At 35.6% G+C, this 22588-nt stretch overlaps 1 protein-coding gene across 4 annotated transcripts in view; it reads right to left on the bottom strand.

Annotated features, from left to right (window-relative positions):
* Nucleotides 1-529: 529 nt before the first annotated feature.
* Nucleotides 530-22588, bottom strand: part of LOC129751525 (receptor expression-enhancing protein 5) — a 30816-nt gene continuing 8757 nt past the window's right edge. For 2 of the 4 annotated variants that reach the window (XM_055747073.1, XM_055747074.1), the window contains exons 3-5: nt 1474-1706; nt 1295-1394; nt 530-1135 (exon numbers count right to left, since the gene is read on the bottom strand). In XM_055747073.1, coding sequence (XP_055603048.1) covers nt 1056-1135; nt 1295-1394; nt 1474-1706 — 413 coding nt within the window. In that variant the 3' untranslated portion in view covers nt 530-1055. Of the gene's footprint in view, nt 1136-1294; nt 1395-1473; nt 1707-13013; nt 13255-21524; nt 21673-22588 lie in introns of those variants that run through there. The other 2 variants (XM_055747076.1, XM_055747075.1) reach the window with 2 other exon arrangements.

Raw genomic sequence — 22588 nt, 5'->3', positions numbered from 1 at the left:
CATAGACCATAGGATAATAAACAAATTCAGGATACAGAGGCGAACCAGCCAAAGGCTGAAAGTCTCTTAAAAATAAAGAAAAAAAATCAGGACAAATTTTTTTCATGTAAATAGATTTGTTAGCTCATCAGTTACCACTGATTGATTACAATCAAAACTCAACCCAACTGAATTTAAAACTTATAAACATCATACGACCAATACTAGAGGTGTCGAACAAAATCTGACTAAAGATAAGAGCTCACGCTAAAATCTTTCAATTTTTTTTAAATCAAAGGCAATCTGGATTGCTGATTTCCAGCTATTTGAATTGGCTTACCGGGAGCTGTGATACAATCACGAATATGGTATTTAGTTTGAATAAAATAAATAAGCTCCAAGCATACTAATGCGTTAAATTTCATTGTCAGAAAATTTGAAAAGGATCGGTGAACTATTTTATTTTCTACAGCGTTTTCCCCGTTATGGAATTTGAGTCGAGACAGCCCTTATCTTAAATTCTTTTCTTTCAAAATAAATTGAAAACTCCTTTTTATTCCATTTCACCTAGAGTAGTTTCTCCATTTATTTAATACAGACGTTGTCTTTTAAACACATGCACCATCATATGTTTTTTGTCTTTTCACTACAGTTTAATGTACGTTACATGACTGACATAACCTGTCGTTGTAGTGCAGATGTCGATTTAATTGCATTGTCGTTGTTTGATTATGTTCCCGATAAAACTTTTTTTTCGAATCAATATGGCAAACTGTTACACTTTGTATTCAAAATTTTTAAAATCTGTGGCGGATAAGGCATGATTGAAATTTTTACAGGTAGCTGCGTGCTGGATGAATAACAAGCAATCATGTCATATTGTTTTACTTTAAATTTTTAAATAAGCATGATAAAAAGCCTGCACCAAATGAAAGTCTAGAAGAGTGCGCGAAGAAAAGAATGTGGTTTTCTATACCCACAGGGTGAAATTGATCTTCTACAAAATTCTTTAAAAACTGACGAAAAATATGTCTAAACTAGAGATTGAATTGGTTTTATCACTAGCACATGATTGCTTAAGACAGCTTCTTGGAGATCACATCACCAGCCACCTGCTTAATTTTGTCGGTGGCTTGTCCGATCAAATCATCGGCGGCTTTAAAATAAAAGTAAAAAAAAAACCAAATTACAATTGCAGATTTTTTATTAGTCGGAGATCCGAAGTGTCAGTTATTTTTTTTCTGATGACATAATTTTAATATTGAATGTTTCGAGAAATCTGGAGAGTTTCATGCAAAAATCACCTATTACTTACATTTTTCGTATTTCTTGAAGTATGGCAGAATAACTTTGTGGTACATGATGACCGATCCGTTGTTTTCAATTGGCACCATGCACCAGACGAAGAAAATGCACTGTACAGTGTCAAAAGGGTTCAGTAAAATTGTTGGTGAATAAAACTTGAAAAGTAGACATTCGAAAAATCTGCCTTACCTTGAGCAGCCAGTAGAAGGGAATGATCTGGACCAGGAAGAACGAGAAATGCTCGAACACCGACAGAACGCCGTAGATCACCCAGTAGGTGAGCCATCTGGTGTCGTCCTCCTTTGTGCGGGTTTCGATGGCCTTCATCGAGATGTAGGCTGGGTAAGCCACACCGATGGCATTACACAGGATCTGGGCAGCATAGCCGAAGGCCAGATAGAGTACGATGATCGCAACGCCACCTGGAACACGTTATGTTCGGAAAATATTAATCGTGTGAACAAAACAAAAAGGATCTACATATTTCTTTGATTAAATAAATAAATAAATAAATCCAGCGTGAAACAACCAATTATCATATTCTATAAGTTTCATGCGGCAATACAAACGTTTTATAACGGAAATTCATAAATTAATCATTTTAAATTTATCTTTTTTAAAGACTGTGCTATGGCTTATACATATATATAGTTTTTTTTTCAAAAATTTGAAAGGCTTATTAAATGGACTACGAACTAACCCTTTGTATTAAAAATCTACACTCACGTAGGCGCTGATTACGTGAATTTTTGCTTGACTTACGTGAATCACTTGGAAGTTAATACAAATTCACTTGATCCGTACGTAAAATTCACATATCCGTTTGCTGTCAACACAAAGACACTGTGATCCGCCAAGTACAAACGGATTTGGTGCATTTTATATGATGTTCACGTAGCTCTGAATAACTTACTCACGTAAAATCTATGTGAAAGAACACAGTTCTCAATATGGCTTCCATCCAACAGTTGGTGCAGGCAGTTACAGAAATTACGATGATGGAACTGATTTTTCGTAAGTATGTACCTAAAAATTTTGTTGTGTGATTCTTGTTAACATCTTTTCCCTTTTCAACAGAATTTGGAATTGGACAGCTTGGACGAACAGGCAACGGCTAACAAGGGACATTAGTTGAATTGCCGCGGCGAAATATTTTCAAAATAAAAAAAACTGAAGTGAAGTGTATAGTGTGATTATAAATAAGTGCGTGGTTGGTGTTATACCAATTATTCCAAAAAATAAAATGTGTGTGCAAAACATTTTTATTTATTTGTTCGGAAAAGACTAACTACGTTAACGTAGTTCTGATTTTACAAAACTTATGTGAAAGGCATGTAGCAGAAAGAATCCCTTTTCACATTCTATCTGCGTTATTTACACATACCATTCAAATAGAACTCACTTACAACACATATGAAAGTTACGTGAATTTTGCTTGCCTTGCGAGCTCTGATTGCTACCTGAAAATCTCGTAGACTCCAGGTGACTTTCATGGTGGCAAAAATCCATGTACATTTTCACGTAGCGTTCATGTGAAAAGTTTTTTCGGTGTACACTCAGCCGAAAAAGAAACGTTAAATTCACCTAGATTTTCCCGTAGCCACTCATTACGTGAATTTTTGCTTGATTTACGTGAAGGACGTAGGAGCTATTAAAAACTCACTTGATTCACTGAAATTCACATAGTTGAATGCTGTCAAAACAAAGACACATTCGATTTACGTGAAAATCTTGTGGTCCGCCAAGTATAAAAGAATCTGGTGTATTCTATGTGATGTTCACATAACTCTGGATGGGTCTCTCACGTAAAATTAATGTGAAGGAACACAGTTCTCAATATGGCGTAGATCTAAAGGACTATCAGCTGACAAATATAAGGTTTTTTTGGTGATCTAACAGCAGTTTTTTTTCGTAAGCAGTAAATATGTTGTTGTATGATTGTTATTTCAATCTTTTGCCATTTCAACAGATTGGGAATTTGAGCTGCTGGTCGGAGGCGCACCGAATACAATTTTGGCGTCGTAAATCGTGAGTCAAAGTGAAGTGAAATTTTTGTAAATAGTGAAAGTGTAAATGAAAAGTAATGTGTTTTTTTACCGCTGAATAAAATTGCTTTGAAAATAAAATTGTTTTTCTTTTTAGTATGCGAAAGAAAACAAAATACGTTAATATTTTATCGAAATCTGAGTAAATCGCATGTAGCAGAGCAAATCCTCCTTTGTATGCTTCAAATGGAATTGACTTGCAACTCATATGAAAATTACATGAATTCAATTTGCTGCGCGAGCTCTGTTTGCTACCTGAAATTCACGTAGATTTCAAATGATTTTCATGGTGGCAAAAATCTATGTACATTTTCACGTAGCGTTCATGTGAAAAGTTTTTTCAGTGTGGAGTTTTTAGAGAAAAAACAATTGCATATTTTAATACAGCGAACCCAATCTAGTTAAAATCTGCTGGAACGCAAAAAGGGTGAATTTTGCAGATTTGTCTGACTAATGTTGGCTCAGAATCTTCATGTTTAAATCGGTAAAACTTAAACATTCGGACAGAATTGATAAAAGTGCGGTGCAAATATCACCATATTTAGTTGCCCACGTACTTTGACATTAGTTCCCGGTGGTTGTGCGCTTAGCGTGGTAAGACAGTAATCGCTCGTCCACTGGTGGCATGGGTTCGATTCCCATCTCGGGACTTGGTGTTAAATGTTATCTCACGCTCGAGACCGATTGCACGCTGTGTGTTCAATAGAATTTTTGTGCCATTGTCAGACCAATCATTCATTGTGTGATCGGAAAAATAAAATTATTATGTCAATGGAATCCGCAAAGTTCAGGCAAAATGTATGGAGAATAATTCGTTTTGATGAAAACGACATAAAAGTTATGTTAGAGTAAAATACTATGAGTTCGAACGTCGTGAAAAGGCATCCGTTTCGAATGGGTTAAGTTGTCCACGTCATTTAACCTGTTCGTAAAACCCAGGGCCGGATTAAGCCGTCGAGGGGCCAGGGCAAATTTTTATGTAGCATTTCAGCAATCATTAATTCTAAAAACAAGTTATATTTCTGCCTAATAAAATGCTAAAAAAAAGCTGCAGATCGATTATTGAAACACGAAAAATCAATCCCGATTAAATATTTAACCTCACAAAAAAGTTTCAGTTGAAAATGTCGAAGTCTAAATTAAAATTCAAATTCTCCTTTAGAAATATACTTGTGAACCACAAAAATACAACTCCGAGTTAAAGTCTCAAGTTATTCTTCAGAAAAAAAAAGCAAGTGGTTTAGAATTGGAAAATCTCAGGTAAAATTCCGAAAACGAATAAAAAATTTGTTCTGATAGTAAATCAAAATCTAAAATAATACCATAAATTTAAATCAGTTTTCTTAAACAAAATCGTTACTTGTTATCAGATTTATAAAATCTGTTGATCAAGCTCCGTTTAATTTAAAAAAAAAACTAAGAACTAGTATTGTGGACAAATTGCAGTTTCAAAACTGATGAAACGGTACTTAACCATTTTACCGTTTGCTTAACCTATATGAAGGCTTCAGAACCGAAGGGGTAAAAGTGCAAAAATGTTCAATTTTGAGTGTATGCATAACGATTTTTCATGTTTCAAAATACAGTACCGTTCATAATTGTATAGAAATTGGAAGCGCGCGCACTGTCACTTTGACTTTGCACTTCCATAACTTTTTATTCTGAAGATATTTTTTGATCAAATTTTCTGCGTAAGATAGATAAACTATCACACTATTATTGTCAATGCAGTTGAAATCCAAAGTTTTTGCGCTGGTGGTTGGCAACCTTACCAACCAGCGACGATGAAGTATTCATCTAACACCACAGCAATCGGCAACCCTTTCTTTTGTTTGGTTCCGACATTTGGAAGATGTTTGATAGATATCTGGTCAACATGAAATGTCATCAGTGATGTCGCCGCGGCAATCCTACTAAAATCGGACTTTTTGGACTTTTAGCATCCAAACTGCAATATCTCAGAAACTACGCAACGCTTTTTGTTGAAATTTTGCAGAGAGATTGTTGAAATATAAAGTTAACGTATCTGAAGTTTTTGAAAAGTTCTATCGATGGGATCAAAAGTTGTGCGATGTTCAATATTTCAGGCATGAACCTAAAAATGCGATTTCTATAGAATCTCTCGAAAACAGCTTTGATGCACTTAGGTATAACTCTTCGGCTCTAAGGGCCTCATATGTCACTTGTATAATAGCTTACTTTCTAATGTAAATTAAATTCTTATCACCAATGAATGTTTTCTCACCTAATATTTTAGAATTTATGAAAATTTGTTTATGTTTCTTTGGCAAGTTATCGGACCATCTAAAGAAAATTTGATTGAAAATATAGCATCGAGCCGTGGAAATTTATTTTAAATGCCCTCAAAGCCTGAATCAATTTATATTTGTGGGGGGCCCCGTCCTAGTTTGAGGTTTCATAAATTTGGTAATGTGTGACCTTTTTTTTATAACAGGAAGGTCCCATACCAGATCAACGTGTATTACGAGATAAAAATTTCTTAGCGATTTTGAATAAATTTCGTACATAACCATGTTTTGAAGTTAACAGATGATTTATCGTTATGAATGACCACTAGGGTGGATAAAAAACAATATTTTATTTTAAAACTAAATAAAATCAGATTTATTAGATTTAAATCGGATTTTTTTATTTAAATAAAGATTTTTTTTTCAATAAACTGCTTTTTAAGGAAAAAAATCTACCATCCGAAGTTTCTTCCAGCATGACACACAGTTGAGATATTTAACTCAGTAGAATAAAGGCTGTATATGAATATGTGTAACATTCATGAATCATGATTTTATACATTCATCAAAGGCGGAGAAAGCCAATACTTTCCAAACGAAATTCACATCGATTCGACATTGTATACATCCAACGCCCCGAAACAAAAAGACATGCCTTCTGATCGGATCCGTTCTGATTAGCGAGTTGACTATCGCTTGGAAAAATATGTCAAATTCTTTCGTACTAAAAAAAATGTGAATGTGAAACCTATTTGAACTTCAAGTAGGAAACAGAGCTAGGGTAACAAACAGAATTAACGTTGTTTTTATATGTGTTAAGGGTGAGTTCCATTTGAATGCCGAAGGGAATGTGAAAACAGCGTAGATAATTCACATTTGATCTACGCTGTTTTCACAGACCCTTCGGCATTTAAACTCGGGGATTTGCTCTGCTATATAGAGTTAACGTATTCATGTTTTTAAACTTTTTTGATAGGTGATTTTTACTCGGAATATCCACGAGATCCAAGAAAAAAAAATTCATTCTAAATTGACTGAATTTTAAGGTTATTTATTCACTGAGTTTGAGTAGAAAGTATTATTCAAATCATTGATTTAAATCAAGCCTTTCTGACTAGTGATTTAAATCATGATTTAAATCGTGATTTAAATCAGTTTGATTTAAATCAAATCCACCCTGATGACCTCCACCACTTTTGTAGCTGAGGGGAAGAGGGGGGCATACAAATTCGTATAATTAAAAATGGAGGCGTTTTCTCTGTGATATCATAAACCGGTGATCAGAATGACATGAAATCTTTTACCCGTTTTTGGACCAAGGATGTTTCGTAAAGCATGGATCACGACAAATCTGGACGCACAGTTTATTATACCATGGGTCGATTCACGATGACGTATTCTCCCTTTTGTGGTGACAGTTCGCACGTCCTGTTTACAAAATTTTACGAACGAAAAATGGGGTGCGGCGAATTTTTTCGTATAGCTGCACGGTCAAGAAATTTCATTCAAAACTCAGTTTGAGGATAGCAAAAAAACAAGTTCCATTTTGTGAATTAAATTTAGCGCATATTTTGGTTTCTCATGTTTATCTCTTTGGAAATGAACAGAAAGTTGAAAATTCGTAAAAAATTCCGAAAAGGAGGTTTGTTTAATAAAATGTTTCAACATGTTTGCAAAACCCTTCTTCAGCAAATTTGTTCTGGACCAACCCACTTTGCATTGAATATTCTGGGATAACGCGTCTACTTGAAACAAAAAATCCCATCAAATGTCCAAATGTGGAAAATTCTAAAGAATTCGAATGTGCCGAATCGATTGTCCGGAAACTTCTTGTGTTATTTTGACCGGAAGCTGTAAAACAAATGCACATACTTATACGAGAACACTATTCAGGGACAGAAGAATATAATATAGGAAAATTCTCCAGAAAACATTCTGAAAGAAAAGGCTTCACTATTTACCTATTATAAATTTGTACGATATGATATTTTCGAGGAATAAAAACAACGTCAGTTAAACCACTAATCACACTGACATGAGACTTATAGTACAAAAATCCTCTCATTTTTTGGCTAGAAGCCTCCTATTGTCAAAATTTTACGGCGTGTTCGTGAACTGATTTGTTTGGGTGATGCATCGTTTTTTTGGTAGATGTCAAATCACCTTCCAATGCTTTTGCATAGAGTTTGTTTAATTAACAAACGCCAGCATCGATAGAAAAAATCACTTCGGTAGAAAAAATCAATTTACGAACACGCCATTACTGGTATCGACATTTCCGTAAACTTTCGAGCAGCGCAAAAAATCGAAATCGAGTGTCCAGTCAGTGGTCAGTGGTTGAACTTTTAAGTTTAAGTCCATTTATTCCAGCTGGATTTCAGCAGGATTAACAAACAAAATGATTGATTTTTCATTATTTGATACTTAAAACATCTAATTTTCTTTTTAATTTTATATATCTCAAAATTGAGCTGAGAACTTTTGCTAAAAACGTGTGATAGGAATTAAATGAGGCCGAAATGTTTGCTTTGCTTCCTCAGCGTGTAGAATTGGAAAATAAGGAATCAAAACAGGAATCGCGAAATGTCAAAAACAGTGAGGCCAGGCAGTGCGTGAATCGACCTATAGCGCTCCTAAGACCAAGCCCACCGGGCGTTGCCATTTCGATCGGTATTTTAGATGGTTTGATGGGTTGCGTTTTTATCACTTACTGATTTTCGCACCCATTGTTGCCATCCAGATTGGTATTTGTATTTGTTTATTTTTCGGATAGCGACGACCGGCTGCGTTGCTACCGGGTTGCTACATAAACGCATCCTGTAACAACCTACTGCTCGAATGCTATTTCTCGAATCAAGTTAGCGACTGCTGGTGCGATGATCGGTTGATAGATATGTTGCTGAATGTGCTCGATTCGTGGTTTAGCAACCATTGGGTGTGCTTGGTCTAATTGTCAGATCTTGATTTTTTTGACAGTACTTTGTTCGGAAATGTTTCCTCTATCAGTGCTGAAAATTTCATAACGATTCGTTTTGTTCCAAAAAAAAAGTTACACGTGATGGAAGCCGGGAGACGAAAATCAACACACTCAAGTCAAAACTCGCGAAATCGTAAAAAATGGTCAAATCAACCAAACGTTTCTGTGAGATGCATATTATCGATCGGCAGGTTCATACCAAGCGTCATTTATTTATTTATTTTTTATTTATTTATTTATATAAAATAAAATCATCTGACAGGGGTGTCTTAATGATCATCTTAATGTTAGTTGAACAAAGCATGATAGTTTTACTTAATTTCGTAGTTGATCACTTAATTCAGGTGAGAAGTAAAAAATACTACTGAAGCATGGATCGACCGAGCATCTTTTCGAGAAAGGCGAATACTGACACGGCTTCGTATAGGTCACACCCGGTTGACCCACGGATACCTGATGGCCATGGATGACCCTCCTATGTGTGTTGCCTGCCAGGTCCAACTCAGCATAAAACATATTCTTCTAAACTGCCCTTGCTACCAGCAAGCTAGGATCGAGTCCGGTCTTGGGAACAGTCTTAGACAGATCCTATCCAACTGTCCCATCGAAGAGAAGAAAATTATACTGTTTCTTCAAAAAAGTAATTTAATGGACCAAATATAAAATACAACATCAAAAATGAGTACATCCAACAACTAAAATGAGTACACACGACGAACACCATTCAAAATTTTGACAAGCCACGGAGGAAAAGGGATGAATAACACGAGAGTGTTAAAATCCTAGCAAAACAAACAAAAAAAAACAAAACTTAATTCAGGTTCAATACGGCGTTGAAAGGTTAAAGTGGATACATTAAAGTCAAAGATAGTATAATAACTTAAGAAGCATGTTATTGCTGAACGGAAAGGATCGTTGCTGCCATAACGCATACTTCTCGGCTCCAGAGATAACCAGTTTCTATTTCGTAGAGTTCGTTCTGGCGCATAAATATTACAGTGGGAAAGTAGCAAGGAGCAGTCAATTTCGTTCCGAAGAATTTTTGCCAAGAACAGCGATTGGCCGATGGAACGACGATCCGACAGCGTATGAAGTCCCAGCAGGGCACAACGTTGTGCGTATGGCGGTAAATTTAAAGGATTCTCCCAAAGTAGCTCTCGAAGAGCGTAACGCACGAAACGACGTTGAATTGCTTCAAAATGCGCTGTCCATGCAGCTTCAAAAGGCCACCATACCATATTCGCGGATTCCAGTATTGATCGCACCAGACAGCAATACAGAGCTCGCAAGCAGACCGGATCTGTGAATTCTTTGCTCAAACGTATGATAAATCCCAACATTCGGTTAGCCTTCTCTAGTACCACAGAGTAATGCCACTTAAAAGTCATTTGACTGTCCAACAAAACGCCAAGATCCTTAATCTCCTCAATACGATGCAACTGCTCGCCCATAATATTGTAATTATACACAAAGGGATTTTTCCTGTGCCCAAATGTGATAATACAGCACTTCGCAACACTCAAAACAAGTAAATTGTTAGCGCACCAGTTCACGACTGTGTCTAAGAAGCGTTGCAACTCGAAGCAGTCAGATTGACTGTTTATGACTAAGAATATTTTTAAGTCATCCGCATACAGCAGAACTCCACACCCAGTGAGCAACAAATTGATGTCATTACAGAACAGTCATAGTGGAATTAACACTATTTGTACCGGAGGGGGTCAAATGACATTTTTTGAACTTCAAATGACTGTAACTCCGTTAAAAACTGTTTTTTCGCAAATTTTTCTTCATGACTATTTTTATTTTCAAAATGCACGTATTTTTTCATAAAAATATTTTTTTTTAAGTTTGTAGGTTTCGAAATACGTATGTGGTATACCTATATATACCGCCGGGGGTCAAATGACCCCTAACACCTTTTCCGCTAAAACTCTCTTATTTCTTAACCGATTTTTATAAAATTTATATTTTTGGAAAGCTTGTAACGTGACTCAAATATAGTTCTCAGACAACATTGAGCTACAAACATCGATTTGAAAGTTATTCGAAGTCTAAAAAAAAAAGTCCGAAAAAACATGCATCGGAGAAAATACTGTAAGTCTGTTAATAAGTGCTGGAAGAAAAATTCACTTAGTGCCTGGAAAAGCTGAAGTTAAAAGCTTTATGTTGCATATGTAGGAAAAAAAATTCAAAATTTTTTAAGATCATGGCCACAAAATATGTAAAAAATGGTCATAAACTGAACTTTTTTAATAAATCAACCGCCAAAGCCGTTCCAGTAACAATAATTTTTTTTTGAAAAGTGAATTGGAAAGTTGAAGTAATTTGTGACATTTTGGCATCTTTAGATTTTCAAAAAAAATGAAACACAGAATATTTGACGGCTATTCAAATGTAGCTGTTTTTAGACATGTTTATCAATTTTGATTTTCTGAGATTATTCCTCCACTTACGTTCCGCTTTGCACTAGATTTTTAGTATGTTAACGCAAATTTGGGTATTGAAACTATATGCACAAGAAAGGCTATTTTATAGCGGTTCTAGTGATGTAATTACATTGTCAATACGGTACTTAACAAAAATATGATAAATAAAATGGGCAAGTAGCTTCTGAATTTTGCAAAGTCAGCTTAAGTTCTTGCTTGGCAGACGGGCGCAGTGGGTGGCAATATCTCAAAGCCAATTTGCACACGAAGACGAGTGAAAGGTAACGAAAAAAACAAACAAGCATTAGCGCAAATATTCTAGTTTTACTTTCAGAAAAATATTTATCATAATTTTCTAAAGCATTGCACCGCCGATATAATTACATCACTTGATTCGGTATGAAATGGCCTTTCTTGTGCATATAGTTTTATTGCCCAAATCTTGCGTTAAAATACTCAAAATCCAGTGCAAAGCAAAATTTAGTTGAAATGAAATCAGATTGATCAGAAAATGCAGATTGATAAAACTTCCTAAAAATAGCTTCCTTTAAATAACCGTCAAGAATTCTGTATTTCGTGTTTTATAAATCTAAAGATGCAAAATGTCACAAATTTCGTCAACTTTCCAATTCACTTTTCAAAAAATTTCTACTGTAACTAGGACAGTTTTGGCGGTTGATTCTTTAAAAAGTACGTTTTTACACCACTTTTCTACACTTTTGGTAGCCATGATCATAAAATTTTTTAAAAAAATATTTCCATATGCGCAACATATAGCTTTTAACTTCAGCTTTTCCAGGCACTAAGTGAATTTTTCTTCCAGCACTTATTAACAGACTTACAGTCTTTTCTTCGAAGCATGTTTTTTCGGACTTTTTTTCTTAGACTCCAAATAACTTTAAAATCGATGTTTGTAGCTCAATATTGTCTGAGAACTATATTTGAGTCGTGTTACAAGCTTTCCAAAAATATAAGTTTTGTAAAAATCGGTTAAGAAACAAGAGAGTTTTAGCGGAAAAGGTGTATTAAACATTTTTATTTCATTTACATAGCTCTGAGATAGACCCTTTTCAATGCGTCCAGATTTGTAGTGATCCATGCTTTATAACAGCTTGAAAAACCTCAAACTTTTGGGAGGAGAAGCTCCCATACAAAATTAATATGAAAGTTGACACAATTCCAACAATTTTCAGTGGATTTTCTTAAAAGTTGGTTCAAGAAGGCCCCGTGGGGTTGGCTCCCATAGAAAATCTATTTTAAAAATGACACAAAACGATTAAATTTTGAGTTATTGAATTGGAACACAAGCAATTTTTGGCGAAACAGGGTAATTAGGTAACTCTCTTTCTTTCTTTTTACCGGTGATTCCCATAAAAAAATCACAAGCAAGTGTAAATAAATATAATTAAATTATTTTTTGTATTGCCAGACTCCTCCTTCCTTCAAAACGGTTCAAGAGTTTTTCCTATTAATCAAATTCGAAAAAAAAAGTTTTTACATAACTAGATTGTTCACTGTATTAAAACATCTCTTCCACTTTGCAAACATTTGCAAAATTCGTTTGAGTAGAGAAAAAAAAACAATTTTAATATTGCTCGCAGTTTCATCCATTTTTTTTTAAATTTCCATTGATAGCTAAATTCTTGTTATGTGCCATACAACATCGCCCAATCGATCAAAGTAGTGGATTTCGCCTCTTTGTTTGGGCAGCTAAAACAACACAGTTGAACAGCATTTTTGGTGTCTTTATTTCATTTCTCAACGAGTTCGTCAAAGGCTGCAATAAATTTATACTCTTGGATAAGTCTTGATTAAGTTGTATTGACACATTTTCAAACGTACATCAAACTGTCTTCAGTATTCAGAATTTTAACCTAGATAGCATACAATTCAAGAAGAACTTCAAATACACATGTGACATGATTCATCCAACTTTTTAGCTTTGACCTTTAAGAGGGTGCAATCTCGCAAAGCTAAATATAAAGCCCAATGCTCCTGAACGGTTAATTCAACTGAAATCACTATTCACCTATCACGATGCACTGCGTTTTCCGGGTATCGTTTTTCGATTCCCCTTCACTGGAAGAAGGCTGGGGACTATTTTCGCTTTCCATTTGGGATCCTGCAGCCCACTACCGGCAAATTTTTTGGCGAGATAACACGCGAGGGCGTTAATAGTTTGGCAGCAGGATGCAACTCCAGAAACTAACGGAATGGAAAAGTACGAGCAATTCCCGACCAACACAACCGACCCACGACCAGATGATCTACGTGATCTTGTCGAATTGGATTTTCATTTCGCAAGTCAAGATCAAGCTTTATCATTGTATAAAAATGAAACAGCTCTCTTTCTGTGTGTTCTTTGCTAATAAGAGGGAACCTGGTGAACCCGATTTTTTTTCGTTTCTTTGCTCGGGAAAACTTTGACGAGGTACACATGTACGGTGGGCATGTAATATGTGGCGCGCGAAGAGATTTTTTTTGGGCGAAATATCAGTCAAGTACTAGCGGGCCGAGTTTCTAATAATATCCACCTTAACTAGAGAGGCTAGTCCGGAAAATTGTATTCTGTGTGCGTCCACCATTCTTGTGGTGGCCGGCGGACAAAGTACAACAAGCTGTAGGCATCTGTCTTACTCAGACGGTAATCTTTCTTCGACGAGCAGATACCTATCATTAAAATTTTAGGAATTTATACCGCTTGTATGACAAATTTGTAAGGATAGAGGTAGCTTGTTTGAGATAAATTTGCTTCTTCGATGTATAAAAGAAAGAGAAAACTTCATTGGATTTTTTTATTAGTGAACAATTAAAGCAATGCAGCAAACTAATCAAAGCTTAACCTTAATCCGCTCTAGACTGAAAGTCCAGACAAAAAAAAAATCTCACTTTAGGGATCTAGAGTGTCAATTTGACATTCTTCTTCATAACTCTTAATATATAATCAAATTGATTCTCAGACAATATTCAGCTACAATAATTAATTTTTACGTTATTCAATGTCTGAGAAAACTCATTCTTCGGAAATGTAGATCAGCTACTAAACTTATCAGGCACAATTGTCCCGTTTGTTTGGATAACGTGCCGTGGTTTTTAAAACAACAGTTTTAGTTCGAATCCATTGAGAAACAGGTGAAATGTAGCGGTTTAGTCAGAAGTGCCAAATTGGAACTCCTAGAACTGTAGCTTAGCTAAGCTTAGCTTTTTTGACTATCAAATTGAAACTCCTAGAACTGTAACGGAAAAAAATGTTGAACGGATAAGGGTTAGTTATTTAGAATTGATTTTGAAAACCTGCATCAAGACTTTTTTCGTATAGGTTAAATAAACTGTAGATAGGTTGTTTTTCTGCATCGATGATATAATATTTAGAACATCTGCAAACGTGCTAAAGCAATCAAAAATCTTGTTTTCATTTAAAGTGCTGATTTTGGTAGTTTTTAACAACTTTATTTTGTCAGGTATCAGGGTAGGCTTAATAGCGGCACGTTAGACAAACATACGAGGAAATTGTGCCTAGCCTTTTTTTATCCAAGATTACATCATTTACCTGAGAAACCTGAAAAACCTATAAAAGGAAGAAATAAATTTAATCTATTTAAGATGGCATAAATCCTATCCACTAGGGATTATTAGCATTAAAGCTCTTTTCTACATTCGGTAGGGAATGATAGCATGTTTTTTAAGTTTCATTTCTTAAACTCAGATTCGCTTATAGCGTAAGATCCTAGAGTACGAAAACGTAGTCTGGCAAATGAGGGGCAGTTACATAAAAGATAGAAGGGATCTTCCACATCTGATTCAAAACTACCACATACTGGAGATTCAGCACGCAGAATTTTGTGCATGTGGATAGTTGAGTTCACAATGACCGGAGAGTGCTCTGATCAGGATGCTGCAATGAGATTTATTTAAAGTTAACAAGTAACTCGATATGATTGGAGATGGTTTTTCTAAAAATAATTTTGTTTGGCAACAAGTGTCCAATTCTGCTGGCTAGAGGACCAAGTTTGAATTTGGTTTCTGAACCAACATGACGATATTGTGACAGCCGGCTCTGGTCCGCAGAATTCCTTTTCCGATCCAGCTCTAGCGAGTTCGTCGGGGCACTCGTTTCCAAAAATTCCCTTGTGTCCGGGTACCCATAGACGGTTTAATCCAATGCCTTCAGCAAGTTCTTCAATTGATAGCTGCTTGGCTATCTGAACGAAAATACATTGTTCTGAACATAGTTTTCTTTTGAAGTGCAATTTGCACTCCATACATAATAGCTGAAAGACTGTACAATATTTTCCTAGAGGTAGAGCATGTTCTATGTTCAACTCGTGACAGTAAATTCCTGCACCTACACGGCCGGTTGATAATGAACCGTCAGTATAGAATACAATATGAGAGGATATTTGGTCCTCAACGAAACCTTATAACCATTCTTGAGGAGAAGGAAATTCGACTTTAAACCCCATGTAGAGAAAACTACTCGAGAGTGTTAAATCGAAAATCCGAGCTACTCGCACGCAAAGCTGGCAAAATCGCTAAAAGTTGCCAAATCAAGTCTGGAAGTCTGGATCGGGGGGAAATCGAAAACCGGAAGCCGCTGAGACGACAAAGAGAGTTGCCGGTAGTTTCAAGCGAAACCCTAACCTCTCTCTCCGAGATGCCGCAAATAAGCTGGGTGTATCGTCTACAACCGTGCATCGAGCCAAAAAACGAGCCGGACTATCGACTTACAAGAAGGTAGTGACTCCAAATCGCGATGATAAACAGAATACGACGACCAAAGCGCGATCCCGGAGGCTGTACACGAAGATGCTGACGAAGTTTGACTGCGTGGTAATGGACGACGAAACCTTCGTCAAAGCCGACTACAAGCAGCTTCCGGGACATGAGTTTTATACGGCAAAAGGAAGGGGAAAGGTAGCAGATATTTTCAAGCTCATGAAACTGTCAAAGTTCGCGAAGAAATATCTGGTTTGGCAAGCCATCTGTACCTGTGGCTTGAAAAGCAGCAATTTCATAGCTTCCGGGACTGTCAACCAAGAAATTTACGCGAAAAAGTGTTTGAGTATACTGCCGTTCATAGCAAGTCCGTCCCATTTGCATTTTCATCATTTTTGAGTTTATCCGTGGAATCACCTTAAAATTATCGATAGTTTAAGGAGAGAAAAAAAATTTGAGTACTTTGTTCTGATGAACATTGAAAAAAACCTCAAGTCCCATTGTCCCATCGTAAAAATGATCACAAGTCGGTCCCATCGAGAAAATCATCACAAGTCGATCCCAAAGTCAATAATTTTAGTGATAGACGACCATGTAGTGCGCTTTGAAATATAACGTTGATACTGTAACAGTTGTTCAGCCTGCAGTTATATTGGGTATGATACAGATCAACCCGGTTGTTACAGCAATTTCTCGCATGTTATAAAAAAGTGAAATATTTTTAGCTATTTTTCCGAACATTCTATTTTAAAATTTTAATTGTATAAAATGACTACACATAAGAGGTCTTTACTTACAGTCCTCTTCATACCCTACATTAAGCTTTCTAAGTTTATTTTTGAACGTATCCGGCCGTGGAAATTCGATCATTTTTACCCAAAAATAAGCCAATCTCCTGGGCAATGGATTTCTAAATTTCAAACTCAAAAACCGGGCCATAACCGGTCAAATCCGGTGAAAATCCAGGTATTTTCCTATAAAAGGCAAGAGAAAAGGTAAAAAATAAACACATGAAAACAGATTTTTTTACCAAGGCACATCAACAGCGGGAGTTCAAATCTTATTCTTCTATTCCTAAAATGTATGCGAAGCTATTTTATTTTATTTTATGTGTCGGACTGAACATAAAAGAACTGGTCTATTTAATCCACATTAAAATTGCACATGCAAGTATGATTAGCTGATTCGTGGGGTTATTTATAATCAAGATAATTATTTCATGTTTTGCATTTCCACTTAGAATTTAACCAAGTTTTACAATGACCATTACTTTTCTTAAAATCGACACAATTTCAGATAGAAAAAAAAACTCTCAAAACATATGTATGGAAGGTTCATGACTTAATGTACTTATTTTCTTAACTGACTCGCTTAAAACTAGCATATTTATCAATCTACATTAAGGTTGCTAGATTGCCCAGTAGACTGAGTCGATTTGGGGTCATTTTTGAATTTCTCAAATCCTGGGGTCTAAAAAGCTTCGTTATGGTCAAAAACTCATCCATGATTTTTTGCAGTATTTTTAAGTAACGTTTACATGAGTAAATTTGAAATTTTAGGTTTGTATGGGAAAATTGAATATTTTGTACTGAAAAATCAACATCATTTTTGTTTCTTCTGTGGAACCAAGCCTGCTAATGGTTTTTGTGCCAATTTATAAATTTCTTAAAGAACATTTTCCGCTGAACAACTTTGATGAAGACCGGAACTTAGTATCTTATTAGGCAAAAAAGTTATTAGCTGTTTAACAGGGTTATGTCTTTTCACATTGATGAACAATAAATTCAATTGACGTCACTGATGCGGCCTCGCGAAGTATTGCATGAAAGTAGCCATGCAAGACCTCGCTTGGCACCCAGCAGTGATGTCAATTGAATTTATTGTTTATCAAAGCGAAAAGACATACTCCTGTTAAACAGCTAATAACTTTTTGGCCAAATGAGATACTAAGTTCCGGTCTTCAACAAAGATGTTCAGCGGAAAATTTCCTTCAGGAAATTTATAAATTGGCACAAAAACCATTAGCAGGCTCGGTTCCACAGAAGAAACAATGATGTTGATTTTTCAGTACAAAATATTCAATTTTCCCATACAAACCTAAAAGTTCAAATTTACTCATGTAAACGTTACTTTAAAATTCTGCAAAAAATCATGGATGAGTTTTGGACCAAAAGGAAGCTTTTAAGACCCCAGGGTTTAAGAAATTCAAAAATGACCCCAAATCGACTCAGTCTATTGCCCAGGTTCAATACGGGTTTGGCCGAATATTTAACACAGAAGTTGGGAAAAGTTCTGTCCGGTCTGGTTGCCCGGATTTCATTTAAAAAAGCCCTTATTTGTTCACTTTATTTACCAAGTAATACAAAAAAAAATTGTGTTGTTTAAAGTTTTAATGTACGCAAAACCTTCTTTGAGCAAGTTTTATAAAAATAATGATAAAGGTTTTTTGGAAGCCTAAAATACGATTTAAAATCTGCTGATGAGTGTTCATGAAAAATAAATTTCCGTAGTTTTTTTTCTTGATTTTTGTTGAGTAATTCTTGGATTTTGACCGATATGCTCGGATATTGTCCGGATTTTTGGGCGACAATTTCGAAATCAAATGCTGCGATTTTGCCAAGTTTTTAGATAAAATTTATCTGTTCCGAATACGTGCTGAAAAAAACTTCATCTAGAGCAGGGGTGAGCAACCTTTTCAACCAACGGGCCATTTGAAATTCGAAATCTTGTCGGCGGGCCGCACTTAATGTTAATTTTTTTTATAATTAGCACGTCAATTGTATACAACGAATTTATTTCTGAAAAAGATCATTCACGTATTTAAAAACAGGAATTCAAAATGACTTTTTAAATACCCGGTATTGAAAAGGTACATCACTACAACTTTGACATTTTTAAATTCTCTCAATTGTTTAGTAGTAGATACTTTTTAGCAAACATTCGTTCTTACAACATTATTTTTAAAACCAATGGTACTATTTGTTATCCGTTCCATTTAAAAATCTTCTGGAGCTTACCACAGTGATAACTAACAGTGATAAAAAATATATATATTCAAAGAAATCGCAGTCTTATTAGCGTTTGTCGTTGAATCGCTAATTTATTTTCTGTTATTCTTTTCCACAAGTAAAACTTGTCTATAGACTTTTTTCCTACAAACTGAATTGGATCATATCATTGCATTGAGATGATGAGGAAGGTTGTCGAACTAACAGAAAAATGTTCAATTTCACATATTTTTAAACAAATATCTTCAAAACTACCTACATTCTTGATTCTAGATTTTTTATCCATATTTTTTTTAAATTTTAAATCTTATTTAGATATCATTGGGATATGATTTCTAAAGATTTAATATGACTTCGGTAATGTAGAATGCGAATTATATGTGAAATAACTCAATTTATCAATGTTTGATATAGATTTCCAAAAGAATTTTTGAAAAGGAATCACAGATAAACCTCAAAGACCTTTTGGGTCGAATAACAGAATTTCAGATATCTTTCGTTTTCACCAACTAACAACTAATAATTTTTGTCGGTAACTTTAATGCCGGCTGATTCATGTTGATAAAAAAAATCTCAAATCGTTCACCCAGGCTTTATTTAATAAACTTTCTCAATTCATGTCAATATTCAGAAAGAAAAAAAATATTCACAAAGTTTTGGTTTAAATTTTTGTGTATGTATTTGAAGCCTTTTTGCCGAATTGGATAAAACATATTTTATCAAAATATCTGCTGAGCATGTTTTTTCACAAAAAACTTTATTTTAGCATGAATCAAAAATAATCCGGGCTTTTCATTTCTAAATAGACGACCAAAAATCCGGGCAATATCTGGGCAAATTTTGTCAAAACCCAAAAAATACTCAACAAAAATCAAAATAAAAGAAATTGAAATAATTTTTTTTTTTCATCAAAACTTATAAACGGATTTTAAATCATATTTTAAGCTTCGAAAAAACCTTTCATGATTATTCTTGCAAAAGCTGCTTAAAAAAATTGTTCTGGTGGCTAAATATAATATAATAATAATTTTAACAACACAATTTATATTTTTTTTATTTGCCAAATAAAGTGAAAATATCCGGGTATTTTTCAATGAACTTCGGGCAACTGGGCAGGGCCGAACTGTTCCCAAATATTGTATCGAATATCCAGGCAAACCCGGATAAAACCGGGCAATCTGACAACCTTAAGATAAGTGCATATTTGATAAAGTCATATAAATTTTCCTAACAATGCATTGTTGAGAAAAGTTAATGCATTTGAATTTGAAAAAAGCTTCGCGGGCCGCACAAAAGAGTGTCGCGGGCCACATGCGGCCCGCGGGCCGCGCGTTGCTCACCCCTGATCTAGAGCAATCTTAACCTTCCTTTGCGGTTAGGGTCTATATGACCCTTAATACTTTTGAAAATTATTTAAAAACATACTCGTTTATAACTAGTAAAAGTAATTTTGTGCGTTCGACTTGCCATAAATTTACACGCTTTAAGTATTCTGTACACGCGCCGGCTAATTTCCGTGTCAAAGCAAGTGGTTCAAATAACCATGTTATCATCGAAGTTAAAAATAGGCCAAATAAGAGAAGTTCCTATCCTACTTTTCGTTATTGGTTGCAAATTCGTAGACACGTGTAGACACTCATCATCATCCGCTCGTCGCCGTCGCAAAACAACTTGCTGCCAACCTCGCTAAATTAGCAAAAATTCGGAGCATTCCATTATTGGCGGAATAACAGCTGATAGTTATTTATTCGCGCTGCCAACCCTACAGTCAACAGACGAACATGTTGCGAGCATTGATCATCATTAGACGAAGCAGTAGCAGTTAAATGCCAAGTGTCGTTAACATAAATGGACAAAAATAGGAACGACCTGTGTGTCGTGGTTCTCGTTCTAGCGCAGATTTCAAAGGTTCTCAGTGCATTTGTAGTTGCTATTAAATCTTGGTCGATCATAATATTACTGCCAAACAAATTATGGAGATTTTTAATTTAGATTAGAAAAATTATGCAATTGGCATACACATTGAGTAGGATGTTCAGTTGTATTTCCATTTAATTTTTGTTAGCCATATTTCCACATTTTTTGTACATGAATATACGCGACACGCAAACAAGAGCGGTATTTTGCTTTGTGACTATCTAAATCCTCTAGAGAGAAAGAGGTGCCATGTGCTCACGCCGTCGTAGAAAAAATCACATTACTAAAACCCCCTTCCTGTATACTAATAGGAGATAACGTATTAACAGGTGTGTATTACCGTTTTACGGTGCCAAAACTTTTACCATGAACTGCACCGAAGAAGTTCGTTCTGCGCACAATTTAAGTCGGTAGAATGATTAAATAAGCGCCAACTGAGTAGTGCATTCAACGTCTCCCTGCTGATTATCTTGCCACTCATAGGTGAGAGTTTTTTTTATGAGCGAAATGATACGGGGAAACCGGTTTAGCAATTCGCGTTTGTTTTTTCGCTTTTTCGAAACAATTTTTTCGGTGGCTCTATGGATATTATTCGGTAGATAATTGTTATTCTATCTTAATTTACTGCCAATCTGGCTGATGGATATGTAGAAAAAATTTTTTTTTACCTAAATTAATTTCAGCATTAACTTTTGTGTGATGCTATAACTTCCTACTGCATTCCTAGGAAAATATCTCTCCGTGATAGACAACAGGCGGTTAGTAAATAGAGGCCAAAAATTAATCTAACTCAGGCTAAACTGTCTAAAACGGCGAGATTGAGGAAACACGAATGACTGACTACAAACTAAATTCCTCGTGCGCCATTGTACCTCTACTCCCAGTAATGAGAAACTAACCTGCTACTATCTGTTTGATGCTGGTGGAGTTCAGAGTCATGCTTTTGATAAGCAACCTTCACTGACTGACTGTGAACTCATCGGCAACTGTTATTATTGCTCTGCTGCTGAACTGGCGTTGCTGGAGTGACGTGGCGCGCAACCTGCTGCTGCTACTACTGCTCCATGCGTACATGCTTGTGTGGAGTTAATTGGCTTGAGGCAGAACTGCAATCAATGAGTAGGTATCTGTCTACCTCTCGCAACGTCACTTAATCCTAATACTGAAGCTTTCGTTGAAGGTCGTAAGATGCATGTTAAATATGCATGGTAAATATGCTTTTCAGCCCAATGATTTATCAATGAATCATTCGGGTTGTAGAATCACATGGTTTACCCGTTTCTCCAAAGGGACGCACTGTTGTTTGTGTGATTGTGATGTGCTCTCTAATAGGGCACTTATTGGTAGTAAGTCGGCTCATACCAGTTTGTGCGTTGGGAAACGATGCATACCATCATCGATTTCGATATCTTAACAGATTGTGGACCAAATACGAGATATCTCATTTTTTCGCTCGGCACGAAGTATAACTCAAGTGTTATCCACAAAATCTTACACAACACTTTTGGTAACTCAAAGATACCAAATTTATAAAATATTGTTCAATAGTTTCCGAGATATAGATTGACGAATTTTGGTGTTTCCCGGCTTAGATTTCTTTGCGGTCCTTAGTGTTTTGAGCAGAGTTGCAAGATTTCAGATAATCATTTGAAATGGATACTCACCGTGATGAGTATCAATTAAGCAGCACAATGAATTTCGTTGTGATGCTCAAAGCTTTCGATGTCAAACGAAATTCACTGAGCATCACATCTAGAAAAAAATCAGAAATCCAGAATCCCATTAGATAAATCTTCAGCTATATTCCCCACTTTTTCCCCTACTATTTTTTGACGACAGGTAAATTTGTAACGAATCTATGGAATATTTGAATGTATCATATAATGTGATTAGCTTTTCAAACTAGCGACACGCCAAGTTGAACGACTACAAATGCTTTGATATAAAAAAAATAAGCGCTTCA

Source organism: Uranotaenia lowii, chromosome 3 (genome assembly GCF_029784155.1).
Source record: "Uranotaenia lowii strain MFRU-FL chromosome 3, ASM2978415v1, whole genome shotgun sequence".
In the NCBI taxonomy this organism is placed as follows: Eukaryota; Metazoa; Arthropoda; class Insecta; order Diptera; family Culicidae; genus Uranotaenia; species Uranotaenia lowii.
The sequence above is the reverse complement of the archived record's forward strand: the minus strand, read 5'-3'. Positions and strand labels throughout refer to the sequence as shown.